This window comes from Neofelis nebulosa, chromosome 5 (genome assembly GCF_028018385.1).
Source record: "Neofelis nebulosa isolate mNeoNeb1 chromosome 5, mNeoNeb1.pri, whole genome shotgun sequence".
NCBI lineage: Eukaryota > Metazoa > Chordata > Mammalia > Carnivora > Felidae > Neofelis > Neofelis nebulosa.
The window spans coordinates 37,218,418-37,234,183 of record NC_080786.1 but is presented as its reverse complement, the minus strand read 5'-3'; the positions used below and the strand labels follow the sequence as shown (position 1 = coordinate 37,234,183).

The 15,766-nt window shown below is 41.5% G+C and overlaps 1 protein-coding gene and 1 pseudogene across 1 annotated transcript in view; one reads left to right on the top strand and one right to left on the bottom strand.

Moving 5' to 3' along the window:
* The window catches only part of ATP1B3 (ATPase Na+/K+ transporting subunit beta 3), a 46,178-nt gene extending 42,290 nt beyond the window's left edge, over window positions 1–3,888 (bottom strand). Inside the window, exon 1 of the mRNA XM_058730080.1 lies at window positions 3,545–3,888. Coding sequence (XP_058586063.1) covers window positions 3,545–3,653 — 109 coding nt within the window. The 5' untranslated portion in view covers window positions 3,654–3,888. The remainder of the gene's footprint in view (window positions 1–3,544) is intronic.
* A 109-nt stretch (window positions 3,889–3,997) lies between these two features.
* On the top strand, window positions 3,998–13,900 carry LOC131511940 (heterogeneous nuclear ribonucleoprotein A1-like; annotated as a pseudogene).
* Window positions 13,901–15,766: the final 1,866 nt, after the last annotated feature.

Here is a 15,766-nt window from a genome sequence, read left to right as displayed (position 1 = left end):
CCCCACATCGGGCTCTGTGCTGACAGTGCAGAGCCTGCTTGAGATTCTCTCTTCTGGCCTCTCTGCCCCTCTCCCACTCACGCTGTGTCTCTCTCACAAATGAATAAAATTTTAAAAAATATTATAAAGTAAGACAATATGGTATAACCTCCACTATTTTCTCTATCCCAAGTATAAATGCTAAAATTGCTCTTTAAATGAGTGCTTTTAATATATCCCACGCATTGAAGAACCTCAAATTAGACGGGATAAATGTACTAAAGACTTCAATGTAAAAAATAAAATTAGGAAATATGTTAAATGAATGTCTTTATAAAATCTTTGAAAAAAAATAAAAAAATAAAAAAAATAAAAAATAAAAAATAAAAAAATCTTTGAGGTAGGGGCGCCTGAGTGGCTCAGTCAGTTGAGCGTCCAACTTCGGCTCAGGTCATGATCTCGTAACTCGTGAGTTCGAGCCCCGCTTCAGGCTCTGTGCTGACAGCTCGGAGCCTGGAGCCTGCTTCAGATTCTGTGCCTCCCTCTCTCTGCCCCAACCCACTTGCATTCTGTCTCTGTCTCTCTCCCAAATAAATACACATTAAAAAAAAAAAAATCTTTGAGGTAGAGAAGGCTTTTTTCTATAGGCCAGCAGACACTGCAACTTTACCAAAGTCAACCCAAAAAACAACACATAACCATCTCCCCCCTACACCTACACTGAAATTCAAAAGCAACTAGAAAAAATTTGCAAATGAGTTTCTTTAAAAAAAGTAACTTATTTCCAAAACGTAAAGGGTACACATATTAAATACAACCTAGAAATTGCACTAGTAGAAACATATATCAAGAAATAAATTTGCAGAAATGTGCATGCAAGGCTGGAGGGAATGGGCAGAGGAGAGACCAGTACATACGATAAAGCACTGGTTAAAAAAAAATCAGGAGTTATTCATATTTCTCTGGGTATCTCCCATGCATACGTAAGATATACATGTTAATCAACATGTTTGTTTTAAAAAATCATGGTAGTACATGGACCTATATAATAGAACATTAGTGAGCTATTAAAAATGATGATACAGATTTTTATTAACATGAGAAGGTGCCCACAATATATTCCAAACACTATAAAGCAACACTTGTTGTAGGATCTCTTTTTGTTAAAAAAAAAAAAAATTGACATTATACCCATTTAAGTCTGCCCAGATATGTATCAAAAATATTAACAGTGGGTATCTCTGTGGTGATGAGATCAGGCAGCTAGCCCATACAGTGCCTTTCTAAGAATTAGAACTAGAACAAGATACTCTTTTCTCTAGGCAGACTCCCCATGCTCAAGGGTACACAGCCTGGAGAGTGGAGTATGGACTTCAGCCTCTACACACCACATCTACATATATCCTTAGAGAGATGCTCTTATGTTGGGATAGGATTATGGATGGCAATTTATGCCATTTTGCACTGGTTTACTATTACTCCAATAAACGCGGAAATGTATTATTTGTTGATAAGAATAACACTTATTTTGGAGCATCTGAGTGGCTCAATTGGTTGGGTGACTGACTTCGGCTCAGGTCATGATCTCACAGTTGGTGAGTTCGATCCCCGCGTTGGGCTCTGTGCTGACAGCTCAGAGCCTGGAGCTGCTTCAGATTCTGTGTCTCCCCCTCTCTCTTCCCCTCCCCTGCTCATGCTCTGTGTCTCTCTGTCTCTCAATAATAAATAAATGTTAAAAAAAAAAAAAAGAATAACCCTTATTTTCAATTTTGAATAAGTCTCCCTTAATCCTTCTAAAACTAATCCCAACTTTACCTGTAGTACTAGAACTCTTATATGCCTTTACACTTTGACAGTTTGTGCCTATTATTTACTTAAATGCATATACTCAATAAAATCTCAACTTCAACATCATATAAATACAAAGGTTAGGTAAGAAGTACTACCTGCATTAAGAAATGTCATTCTAACAAAATGAAGGTACTTATTACTGGAAATAAGGCACTGAGGGAAGTAGTCTACAAAAGTTAATCCCTCTCCACCACTCAAAAATTCCTTCAGCAAAATGGTAGCACATTCTAAAAGCAATAATTGTTCACCACTTTTCCCCCATTTAACTCCGGATGCAAGATTTATTTCCTCTTCACATTAGTGGGTTCCCAAAAGACAGCTATCTAAATAAAAATCGTGAGTGTTAGTTAGGCAAGGCATCTGTAAAATAATAAAACTGCTGGACTAGGATTAAAGGACAACTGGGTTCTTTTCTTGGCTCTGTGGAATATGTAATTTTACACAAAGCAAAATCACAACCTCTCTAGATCTCATTTTTCTCATCTCTAAACTGGGGGTTGGGCTAAAAAACCTCCAAGGCCCCTTTCAGCTTGTGATAGGACTTTAAGCCTCCTTTCCACTCTGGAGGAGCCAATTTCAGTCAAAAGCAACAGTTTATTTTTTGAGTCATAGCTAATTTACCCTCTCCCTGTTTCTCTTAAAAATGTCGTGCCCAAATAGTTCTCAACTCTAGAAATTTATTCTCACTCGGAAAAAAAAGGTCAAGACCTACTAACAAGGTGTTCTTTAAAAGGCAAAAACAAAACACTAGTCCTTATTTAATTTATAAATTATAAATTAATGTAAATTTTCGGAAAGCAAAAACGCACCCTAAAGCAGCACTCCACTGGTGGATGGCTTAAATATGTCTTTTAAAACAAAGAACTCATACACAGAAAAACTGCTAACATACACAACCATCACATGTTTTGAAGGCACAAAAACTGTTCCCCCTGGGATTTACTTTCCCCAAAAGAAGCCTCTCTGCCAGGAAGAAAACGTCTCTAATTAAAAAGGAATTAGGCAGGAACCAACCCTTTTAATGGTCTTCTCACTGTCCGAATTCAAGTGCATTTTCGTGTACCAAGTACTTGTGTGATTAACTAACCGCGGCACAAAGATGCAACCCACACACTTAACACTCACTCACACTCTTCCGACCGGGGTGGCAGCGTGGACGAGTCACAAGATAGCGGCGAGAGTGGAAATTTCCTCTCCCCGGGCGTGGGGCAGGGTCTGGCTTCCCCGAACCGCTCGGCGCCACCGGCCGCCTCAGCCAGGGCCTCTCCCGGACCGCGCGCTCCGTACAAAGGAGGCCCGGGCTCTCGGCTACCGCACGCTCGGGACTCGGCTCCGGGCAGGGGTCCCCAGCCTCCGGCGCCGCTCGGGGCCGGAGGCCTGGGCAGCACAGCACGTGCGCCCCGCTCCCGACTGGGAGGAAGAAACCGGAGCGGCGCGGCCCGGCCGGGGCTGCCCGCGGGCCCGGCTGCCTCGGGAGCGAGCGGCGGCCCGCCCGCCACGCTAGAAATGAATGGGGCCGCGCTGCCCCTCCTCCGCCACCGCCCGTACGACAGTCTGGCGGCCCGGGACGAACACCGCTGTGGGCGGCGGAGGCTGTGGCTGCTCTGGGGGCCCCCGCGCGGGGAGCCGCCTCCCGCCTTTCCTTTCCCACCCCACCCCGCCCGGCGTCCCCCGGACCGCTGCCGGTCCCGGCGCCCAACCGCCGCCCGCTCACCCCAGCTCTTGGCGGTGCGCCCCAGGAACTCTCCGGTGGTGGGGTTGTAGATGAAGAGCTTCCACTCGGCTAGGCTCTGGTTGAAGGACTTCTTCTCTTTCTTCGTCATGGTGCGTGTGCCTACGGCGAGGGGAGCGGCGGCCGCGCGGGTGGAGGCGGCGAGGAACGCGGAGGCGCGTCCCGCTTCAAGCGGCACAGCCCGGCGACGGGGGCGAAAAGCGGGACGGCAAAGGACACCTCCGCGCTGCGGTACGCACTCGAACCTACTGCGCCGCGCTAGCCCGGCGGCCGCTCGGGCCGCGGGAGCCTGACGTCTCCGCCCGCCGCAACCAATCCGCGCGCCGCTCGATCCGCGCCGCCGCCGCCGCTGCCGCCGCCGCCGCCGCCGCCGCCCGGAGCGGCCCGTTTCGGAGAGGACGCCCCGCCCCAGGCCCCGGCCCCGCCTCGCCCCGCCCCCCTCGCCCCGCGCCTCCCCGCCAGGCTTAGGGACGCTCGGGGCTCCCTCTGCCCTGTTCCGAGGAAGCAAAAACCACACATGGCAACTTTAAAAATCACGAGGGCTTCATAAGCACATTTACATTAACAAGCAAAAGGTGGGCGTCCGTAACCCGCAGGTTTCTCAGGAGAAGAACTCTGGGGAGATGCTGTGGGCAACTGGGGCCCGGCGGCCCCTCGGCTCCTTGCCTGCGGCAGCGTGGGGCCAAAACGCGGAAACGACTCCTGTCTGCTCGGGTCTTCTTCACCGAGCAGAGGACTTCACCACCCTCTCGCCGACCGGCCTCCCAAACCGCCTCGAGGCGTTCTCCTTTGGGCTCTCTGACGTGCGTAAACTCTGCTTTAGGATCCCGTGAGGCATCCAGCGTAGTACGTACTGCCGCTCAGAGAATGCCCTTACTTGGCTCTTCGGAAGGATTTCGCCAGGAATCGCAGCTCGATGGAAATTTCACTCTAACTACTTCAGTACTAACGAAATGGAGTATGCTTTTCTCCAGATTCGGTTGAATTTATCAAGGAAATCAATATATATGCTTTCCTGAGGTTCCTGTCAGCTCTAAAGACCTGCTTTCTTCTGAGACAGCATCTAAAAGGAAATCATTTCTTCCTTTAGTGGTGACGCCTAAGTAAAGTTCCCGGCTTTTCCATCTTTTCCACTAGTGGATGCGCCCCTTGGTCCGGGCTGAGGGTGCAGTCGACATTTTTCTACACGAGATGGAGCTGAAGAGTACAGCGCCCTGCGACTGTTGGCGACAGGAGGAAAAGAAATAGGGAGTTTGAGCAGAAGGTGCGTGTTTTTAAGGAAAAACAAATGGAGCACTGCTTCTAGTGTACTGGCAAATAAATTATGAATGAGGAAATAAATGTGGCACATATAGTACCGTTTGGAATAATTGCATTATAATCTACCTGAAGTTTAAACACAGCCTGCAAATGCTTTTTTTTTTTTAATTTTTTTTAACGTTTATTTATTTTTGAGACAGAGAGAGACAGAGCATGAATGGGGGAGGGTCAGAGAGAGGGAGACACAGAATCTGAAACAGGCTCCAGGCTCTGAGCTGTCAGCTCAGAGCCCGACGCGGGACTCAAACTCAGGGACGCGGGGCTCGAACTCACGGACCGCGAGATCATGACCTGAGCCGAAGTGGGACGGTTAACCGACTGAGCCACCCAGGCGCCCCTGCAAATGCTTTTAAGGAGTAAATGGATGAAGACATTCCGGCGTCTCTCATTTCCTCACGTTTCTTGCTGAAGCAAGGAATTATGGATTACATGTCCCGCAAGTGGAAAAGAGATAGAAGAATATATTACCACAAAGTAATTCCCAACCCCTGCGTTTAGGAAAGCTATATTTTATCTCATTAAAAAATCTAACTACAAATTAGCCAAAATACCGGTAGGATAACAGGCTTTTTAGTCTAGCTAAGAGGTTAAGCTGTACGGTCTGCTTGGAATAAAATGTAAAACCCATCTGCTTTATTTATCTTGTGTGTCTCCGTGCTAGTCACAAGCAGTTTGAAAAATAATTAACCTCGTGCACACAAAGAAAACGAGAACATTTGAAATAGTGTTTCAGAGATATTGAGCGCTGTCAGGGATTTGTAGTTTGTACATTTTTTAGTGGTCCTCAATATGACTTCCCTATGTAGTGCTTTATGGTTTTCCAAATAAAGATTTAAATACAAATATAATTCAGTAAGTAGTTTTAAAACCCATGCCTAGTTTGGGATAGTAACCGATCCAACAGATTTCAATTTGGGGGAAAAGTCGACATTCTGCTCCAAAATACGGGCACTGTTTGTTTCTCTGATATATGATGCTTGAGCATTACCTGGAAGAGAAAATACTGAGTGTATTGGAGGAAGGAGACGGTACCAAGTATGAGCAGATGAAATATCAAATTTAATCACAGCTTTATTCCGTATAAGTTTGTTTTAAAAGTTGCCCTTTTAAAAGAGAAGCTATTTTGCCAGGATGCCCACTCAAATTTGAATTTCAGATAGACAATGGATAATGTTTTTAGTATAAGTATATTCCATGCAATATTTGCGATATATTTAGATATAATAAAAAATTATTATCTACCCGAAATTCAAATTTACCTGGATATCCTGTATTTTTATTTGCCAAATCTGGCTACCCTGCCTGTAGCATAGAGCATCCTATGAATCCCACAGGAATAATAATGATCATTTATATATATTTAAGTCTTAGGCCCTGTACTACTTGCTTAGTGTGGTGTATTTCTTAATCTTTACAAACACTCTAAGAGGGAGGTATTGTTTTCCTAATTTTGTAAATGAGGAAACTGAGGTTTAGAGAAATTAAGTAACTTGCCCATAGTCAAAAAGCTATCAAAAAACAGTATATTGATTCAAATCCCCCATCTTCCCTCAACTAACTACCCAGTACTGGTTCACCAGTGAATGATGGCAGAGCTCTGGGGAAACTTCATAAAGCTAAACGAGACAGAATGAGAGAGAATGAGAGAAACGGTTGTGAGGCACTTAGTTAAATATTTCCCCCCCTCAGCAGAATCCATTTTCTGCCTTCTATGGGCATAAACAAGATTTTTTGGCTCTTAATTTGCTAAAACTCTTGGTTTATTCTTGAATTTTAGAAGTATGTACACAGTAAAAAAGTATTTCAGTTCTTATAGCATCTTATTTATAATTTGGTATTATAACTGATGCTAATATGGTACTAAATCACTGAAAGGCCATTATTTGTCCCTTAGACAATAGATATTACGATTTTCTTAGAGGGGCACCTGGATGACTCAGTCAGTTAAGTGTCTGAGTTTTGATTTCAGCTCAGGGCATGATCTCACAGTTCATGGGTTCGAGCCCCGCGTCTAGCTCTGTGCTGATGGCTGGAACCTGCTTTGGATTCTCTGCCTCCCTCTCTCTCTCTGCCCTTCCCTGCTTGCACTCACATGTGCACGTGCTCTCTCTCTCTCTCTCTCTCTCTCTCTCTCTCAAAAATAAATAAATAAAACATTTAAAAAAAGATTTCTTTAGAATCAGTCCTTCCTTACAAACAGCATCTCCAATTGTGTTGGCATTTTATTATACCTGAGAAACACAGTCATGAACACACAATTCTCTTTATGGAAACATCGGTTTCAATTTTAATTTTTGATTAATCCTTTAACAAACAACATCTCTACATCCTTTGCAGATTAAAGGGCAACACCTACATTATAATCATCTTAAATTAAATGAACCAGTGTTTTTTTTAAAGCGTGAGCACAGTATATAGCATAGAAAGTGCTCTGTTAAATGGGAGGGAGTTTTGTTATAATTTTTAATACTGTCATTCACTATATTAGGTGACTTATGAAAAAATGTATGATACGATATAACAGGATAGTTTACTAAATGAAAAATAAATTCAAATGACTAACTCAATGTGGAAGATCAATTAATAATTTGGTTATAAAAATATATAGGAGAAGGGGAAGGTACAGGTGAAACAAGAATGGCAGAATGTTTATATTTATTGAAGCTGGGTGATGAGTACTGGAGTTCATTATATTTTGTCTACTTTGTATATGATTGAAATTTTCCAAAATAGAACTGGTTTTTTTAACCGAGAAAAGTTTAGGCAATTTTCCTGATATACATTTTTCTGGTTCGCTTAATTGAAAAATAACCACAAGGAGGTATAATTTTAATATTTTCAAAAGAACTATTTAAAAAGAAGCTGACTTCAGAGGAAATAGGTAATTACTTTATTTTTTTTGTATTCTCATTAGTGACCTCAGGAAAATTTGAGAAGCCTGTGTATCCATAAAACAAGTTTATGTATATGGAGCAATCAGAGACAAAAAAGAAAAGAAAAGAAAGGAAAAGAATTGTTGGAAATTTAAAATATAATTAATTCCTTTTTAAAAATTCTATAATATTTGTTTTTGAGAGACCGCGAGCAGGGGAGGAGCAGAGAGAGGGAGACACAGAATCCACAGCAGGCTCTAGGCTCTGAGCTGCCTTACACGGGGCTCAAACTCACAAGCCATAAGATCATGACCTGAGCTGAAGTCAGATGCTTAACCGACTGAGCTACCCAGACATCCCAAAGTCCTTCAATTAAAAAAAATCAACATAAGGGCTGAAAGAAAAGGTTGGTGGAATCTCCCAAAGTGTAAAGCAAAAATACAGAGGGGAAGAAATATTTTTAAAAGCCCGAAGACTATACAGGGTCAAATCCAGGAGGGTAATAGCCAACTAATAGTTTCAGAAGGAGACAAGAAAATGCAGGGGAAAAAATAACGAGAGCAATAATAGAAGACTATTTCTTAGAGTTAAGATAGGAGTCTTCAGAGTAAAAGGGCTTACTGAGTGCCAAGCAAAATAAATGAAAATAAACCCATACTTCACTATAAACTTGTGAGTTTATAGTACATTAAATACCAAGAGAAGATTCTAAAAGCTTCCAGAGAACAAGCAACAGGTCAATTATAACGAATAAAGACAATCGGTACTCATAGTTTTCCCATCAAAAACACTCAGTGCCAGAAGACAGTGGAGCATGGCTTTCAGAGTTGTGAGGATCTGAATATCATAACCAGCTAAGCTATCATTCAGCTGTAAGGATAAAATGAAGACAGGAAGAACTCAGAAAGCTCACCTTTCAAAAATTCTTTCTGAAAAAATCAATTAAGGATCAATCAGTACAAAGAGAAAGGAATTCACAAATAAGAAAAACTTGAGACCCAACAAACACTAATCCCTAACCCAATGAAAGGAAGGCCTAGAAGGATAGCTGTACAGCAGGCTGACAGAGCAACTGATACTGAACTGGAGAAGAATGTCTGTCCTCAGGCAGAAGGTGGATTCCATGCTACAAAGACTGGGATTAAGATCCTAGACAAATTTAGTCATATGGTGAAGGCACGTGCTTCCTTTGTTAAGAGGAAAAATGGAAAGCAATTAAAACTAGCAGAAATATGAACAAATATAAAGCAAACTAAAATGTGCTATTATTTGGTCCTTCTCATGGAGTATTTGAAAATCTAATTATATAATCCTGATGTTTGAAGAATCCCTCCTAGTGTCACGGGCTAGCGATATAGATTTGCCTTTTCTATTCTAACTAATGCCTTTTGTTCTACAGCGAATGCTATTTACATAAGCAAAATAGTATAATTACAGTTTATTGACTTTCAATAATTAGTGTCAGTTGAATGGCCATTCACAGAACAAGATGTAAATGTTATAAATTCTAACAATATGAAAGTAATGGTGGAGTTGACAGAAGTCAAGAGTTCTATGGAGGGGGCAGTGCCTGGGTGGTTCAGTCAGTTAAATGTCCAACTCTTGGTTTCCGTTCAGGTCATGATCTTACAGTTCTGTGCTGACATCACAGAGCCTGCCTTGGATTCTCTCTCTCTCTCTCTCTCTCTGCCCCTCCTCCAAGCTCGCTCGCTCTCTCTCTCTCAAAATAAATACACTTTAGAAAAATTGTAAAAAGAGATTTCTATGGAGAGAGAGTTGAAGGAAGAAAGTTGAAGGGAAATGTAGATGTGTTCTTTCTCTTACATAATAAATAATAAGGTAAGAGATGTTAAGAGTTGCTTTCTGCCCGTGGATGCTAACAAGTATTATTAAAGTCTCCCCTGCCACTACCAACATGTCTAAGTCAGAATCTCTCAAAGAGCCTGAACAGCTGAGGTAGATCTTCATGGGAGGTTTGAGCTTTGAAACAACCAATGAGAGTCTGAGGAGCCATTTTGAGCAATGGGCAACACTCACAGACTGTGTGGTAATGAGAGATCCAAACACCAAGCACTCCAGAGGCTTTGGGTTTGTCACGTATGCCACTGTGGAAGAGGTGGATGCAGCCATGAGTGCAAGGCCACACAAGGTGGATGGAAGAGTTGTGGTACCAAAGAGGGCTGTCTCAAGAGGAGACTCTCAAAGACCTGGTGCCCACTTAGCTGTGAAAAAGGTTTTTGTTGGTGGCATTAGACACTAAAGAACATCATCTAAGAGATTATTTTGAACATTATGGGAAAATAGAAGTAATTGAAATCATGACTGACTGAGGCAGTGGCAGGAAGAGAGGCTTTACTTTTGTAATATTTGATGACCATGACTCTGTGGACAAGATTGTCATTCAAAAATACCATACTGGGGGCTCTTGGGTGGCTCAGTCAGTTGAGCGTTTGACTCTGATTTTGGCTCAGGTCATGATCTCATTGTTTGTGAGAGCCTTCTTGGGATTCTCTCTCTCTCCCCCCCACCCTCTCTCTCTCTCTCTCTGCCCCTTCCCTGCATGTACTCTCTCTCAAAATAATAAACAAATTTAAAAAAATACCATGCTGTGAATGACCACAACTGTGAAGTAAGGAAAGCCCTATCTAAGCAAGAGACGGCTAGTGCTTCATCCAGCTAAAGATGTCGAAGTGATTCTGGAAACTCTGGTGGTGGTCATGGAAGTGGTTTTAGTGGGAACTACGACTTTGATCGTGAAGGAAAGTTCACTGATGAGGTGGCTTTGGTGGAAGTCAAGGTGGTGGTGGATATAGTGGCGATGGGGACAGCTATAACAGATTTGGTAATGGTTGAAGCAATTTTGGAGATGACAGAAGCTATAATGACTTTGGCAATTACAACAATCAGTCTTCACATTTTGGACCTATGAAAGGAGAAAATTTTGGAGGCAGAAGCTCTGGCCCCTGTGGTGGTGGAGGCCAATACTTTGCCAAACCATGAAACCAAGGTGGCTATGGCGGTTCCAGCAGCAGCAGCAGCAGCAGCAGCTATGGCAGTGGCAGAAGGTTTTAATTACTGCCAGGAAACATTTCTACTTAATTTAGCAGGAGAGAAAAGCCAGAAAAGTGACAAGGAAAGCTACAGGCTACAACAGCCAAGTGGTGGCAGGGCCTTGCTGCAACAAAGAAGACATGTTTTAGGCACTACTCATGTGTATGGGCAAAAAACTCAACGACTGTATTTGTGACTAATTGTATAACAGGTTATTTTAGTTTCTATTCTACGGAAAGCGTGAAGCTTTCCAACAAACCTTTAATGTCGCTTTTCCAACAAAGTTTTAATGTAGATTCTCTTTCTTTCCTCCCTTTCTTTCTTTTTTTCTTTCTTCCTTTCTCTTTTGGAACACTTGCTGTTGATTGCTAAATGTAATAGTCTGGTCATGACACTGAATAAATGTGTCTTTTTAAAAAAGAGAGATTGAGAGAGAGAGAGATGTTAAGAGTTTAAAGATGGTAGAGCTGAAAGTGAAAATATAAATATATTCTTTAAAGTTGTAAATATATAACCAGTAGAAAAAATAAATACTAAATTAAAAAAAATTTTTTTAGTGTTTATTTTTTTTGAGAGACAGGCAGAGCATGAGTGGGGAAGGGACAGAGAGAGAGGGAGACACAGAATCCAAAGCAGGCTCCAGGCTCCGAGCTGTCAGCACAGAGCCAGCACTGGGCTCGAACTCATGAACCGTGAGATCCTGACCTGAGCTGAAGTTGGACGCTTAACCGACTGAGCCACCCAGGTGCCCCAATAGTAAATTTTTCAAAAATTAGAAGTAAAAAAGTAAATGCTGTGTATTTTCAATACTAAAATAATGCTTCAACTAACAAAATATGAGATGGAGGATGAAGTAGGATTTAATACATAAATAGCTCATTTATCATCTTCCTCTCCAGGGAGTTAACAGTGTTTAAAACTGACCAAAAAGAATAGGTATATAAGCATGTAATTTAGAGCTAAGGAGACAGTGGCTCTCTTAACCATTTGGGCTGCTATAACAAGATACCATACACTGGGTGGTTTATAAACAACAGAAATTTATTTTTCATAGTTCTGGATGTTGCAAGTCCAAGATCAGAGCGCCAGCATTGAGTGAAAGTTCTCTTCCGGGTTGTAAACTTCTAGTTGTATCCTCACATAGTCAAGCAGGGAGGGAGCTGGGGCCTCTTTTATGAGGGCACTAACCCCATTCATGTGGGCTCCTCATGATCTAATCACGTCCCAAAGGCCCCCACCTCCTAATACCATCACCTTAGGGGTTAGGATTGGAACATATGGATTTTGGGAGGCATAAACATTCAGACCATAGCAGTGACCATATAAAATAAAGGTAGACAGGATTTAAAGTCATTTCCTAGGGAGTTCAATGAATATCATGTTTTTCTAGTGGGATGGAGGACAGGATATGTGTACTTTTCATTTTTAATCCTTTTGTACTATTTAATTGTTTCTAAACCAATGTATGTGTTGTACTGCTTTGATAGTTGAAATTAAGTGGTTGGGTAAAAGCACTTTAGTATAAAAGTTTGCAGGTAGGGATTGTGAGTCCCCTTAAAAACTCTGAGACTCACAATCCCTACCTGCATACTTTTTTTTCCCTCTTTAAAGGAAGATACAAGTTATTCAGTGACAGGGTAAGAACTAACATTTTTTAAAGTGTGGAAATGAAGCCAAAACCAAAATTATAGGCTGTTATACACCATTTAGTTTCTGTATTGATTTTCCTACTTAATTTAACTAACAAAAATTTTTTTTACCCCACAGGACTCTGTCAAAAACACAAAACTTTCAATCATAGGTAGAAAGAGCTAGGAAAGAAAAGAAAAGAAAAAAAGAAAAGAGCTAAGCCATCAGTCTCCAGTGAGTGTTGGTTGTCTCACATGTCTGTTGCAAAGCAGCATGCTAATTTAACACAAATTTGAAACTAAAAGAGTGTCATATGAAGGCATCTAATGAATAGTCAGGCTCCTTGCACATGTGTTATGTTGAATTAATACACGCACTGCAACTTTTCAGTTTACTTCTTTCATGAAGAGTGCTAACTAAAGAGGGGCCAGAAACAATTTCCTTGTATAAAGGCAAAACAGATTTACGAATAATGTCTCCGGGCGCCTGAATGGCTCAGTTGATTAAGCGCTGACACTTGATTTCAGCTCAGGTCATGATCTCACAGTTTCTGAGATTGAGGCCGGCGTTGGGCTCATCACTGAAAGAATGGAGCCTGCTTGAGATTCTCTCCCTCTCTCTGGCCTTGCCCCCCCACCCCCCCACCGACCCTGCCCTGCTCATGCATGCATACTCTCTCTCTCAAAAATAAATAAATTATAAGAATAATGTATCATATTTAATAATTGTTTTATAGCATAACTTGATAGCATCTAAATCTCACAAGTTAGCTCTAGGACTTTTGTTGTTATTGTTTATAAAACTCAAATAAATGCTCCTGCCAAATTTGAGGTACTTGATTCCTTAAGAGTCCTTCATGAAGAATCCTTCATTCTGTATGTGACAGTTTATTTCTGATTGTTACCATGAAATACTAAAAGCTACAGAGGATGTGTAGTTTCAGATTCTAGTTCTTGACATTACAGTAGGATAAGCATATTGCTCATAGACTCCTATGTCTCTAAGGGAGAGACCCTTGAGATCAGCTGGTCTAAGCCCCACTATTCATAGATGAAGAAACTGATGCTCGGAGACTGAGAAATTTAGTCTCCACAGAAAGTTAATGAGATAGGGGCACCTGGGTGGCTCAGTCGTTTGAGCATCTGACTGTTGGTTTCAGCTTAAGTCATGATCTCACGGTTCATGGGTTTGAGCCCCGCATCTGGCTCTGCACTGTCAGTGCTTGGGATTATCTTTTTCTCCCTCACTCTCTACCCCTCCCCTGCTTGTACAATCTCTGTCTCTCTCAAAATAAATCAATAAAACTTAAAAAAAATTAATGAGATATATAAAATGACCAAAGAGTGTTCAGCTCCTGGTGAGAATTTGTTATACTGTTGTTTCCTTAACTCAAACACTCACCATCAAAAATATCAGTGTTTAAAAGCCAAGAAACTAGTTTAAAAGGGGCTTTTGAAAATCTGGAAAATTATGATTCTCCAGAAATTCTATAAATAAAAAAATGTTGCCCCTTAGAGGTCAGGAATAATGATGGTAAACAAAATTCTTTCCATATCCTGAAGTCTAGGGCATCTTTCTATGAATAAGGAAATGTGGTCTGAAAGAATAGAAGGTTCTATCTATCCATATTCCATCTTTATTTGAACAAAGATATCTCACAAATCATGATCAAGACTCATTTCCCTCTATTCAAATAAGCTGTGGGCTTCTGGTGCATTTGCCAGAAAACTCCTAGGGCAAAGTGGGACCAATTCATAACTTGGATCCAATTTTCTAGTTTCAGGCAGGATTGTGTTATCTGATAGTATTAATAAATAACTGACTTATTATTTACAATCTCTTTTCCTTTCAGTGTGATGTTTTGTTTTTAGTGGAAAATAATTGTGTCAGAGAAGTGACTATGTTCTTTTAAGCAGGAACTATCTGTCACAATCCGACTAAGAGGAACATGAGGGAAAATTTAAATGTCACTTTAGGCAATATCTCAACATTATTTCCTAAGAGACTTGATAATGTCTCCAGGGGCGTGGGAATCCAATTTCCTTGATTCTAATTATTGTTTTGCAACCTACTCATTCTATGACCATAACTTAATTACTTTTACACAAATTCATTATTTCTAATTCATTGTGTACAAGTATATAACTCTGCCTTACTGGCAATATTATGAGGAAAGTGGTCTTTGGGTTAAGTGATGGTTTGGGAGTTAGGAAATCCTCATAAATGCATATTGTGTTTCAACTTCCTGCAAAGCACGTAAGTTTATGTTGCGTAATGATCTTTCCATATCAAGAAACAGAAAGCAAACTCAGATGGATTTAAATAGTAAGGAGAATTTACAGTTGAACATAGCTTAAAATCCAGAGGTTTTCCCGGCTTCAGGAAAGGTTTGACTCAGGGCCCAAATGGATTAAATAAATCCTGGATTCTGGCTTTCATTATTGAGGGTCAGTTTCCAGAAGCTTCTGGACCTACATACTTCCAGGTTCATATCCAGCAGAAAAGAGACTTAGCAATCTAAATAAAAACTCCCAAATGTAGTCTCATTGGCTCCTCACTTCCCTGACTTATGATTATATTTGTCCTAAACCAACTGTGAAGGCCAGGGAGATGGGACATGCTGATAGGATTAGCCCAGAAGGGTCCACCTGGGGTGGGGTCAATCCCTCTCAAACACATGATTAAGAAATTTCCAAATAGTGGGAGCCTGGGTGGCTCAGTCTGCTGAATGTCCGACTTGGTTTTGGCTCAGGTCATGATCTCATGGTTCCTGGGATCGAGCTCTATGTCAGGCTCTGTGTGATGACAAAGGGAGCCTGCTTGGGATTCTTTCTCTCTCCTGCTCTCGCTGCCCCTCTCTCACCCATGCTGCATGCACTGTGTCAAAGTTAAAAAAATTTTTTTAATCAAAAAAAGAAATTTCCAAATAGTGTTAGGGAGAAGGAAAGGGAGATAAATCCTACAATCCTCTTTTTTCTTTTTTTTTAAGTAGGCTCCACGCCCCGTGTGGAGCTCAATGTTGGGTTTGAACTCATGCTCCTGAGATCAAGACCTGCGCTGAGATCAACCAACGCTTAACCGACTGAGCCACTTAGGCACCCCAATCCTACAGCCCTCTATTTAAATGCCTTCAGACACTAGCATCTCAACCTAGAGTCATTTGTGCATTCATTGATTCATTCAACTAATATTTTTTCAGGGCTCACTATATGTGAGGTCTTTTTTTTTTTTTAAGTTTATTTATTTTTGAGAGAGCGAGGAGGGGAAAGGCAGAGAGAGAGAGGGAGACAGAAGATCTGAAGGGGGCTCTGTGCTGACAGCATAGAGCCCA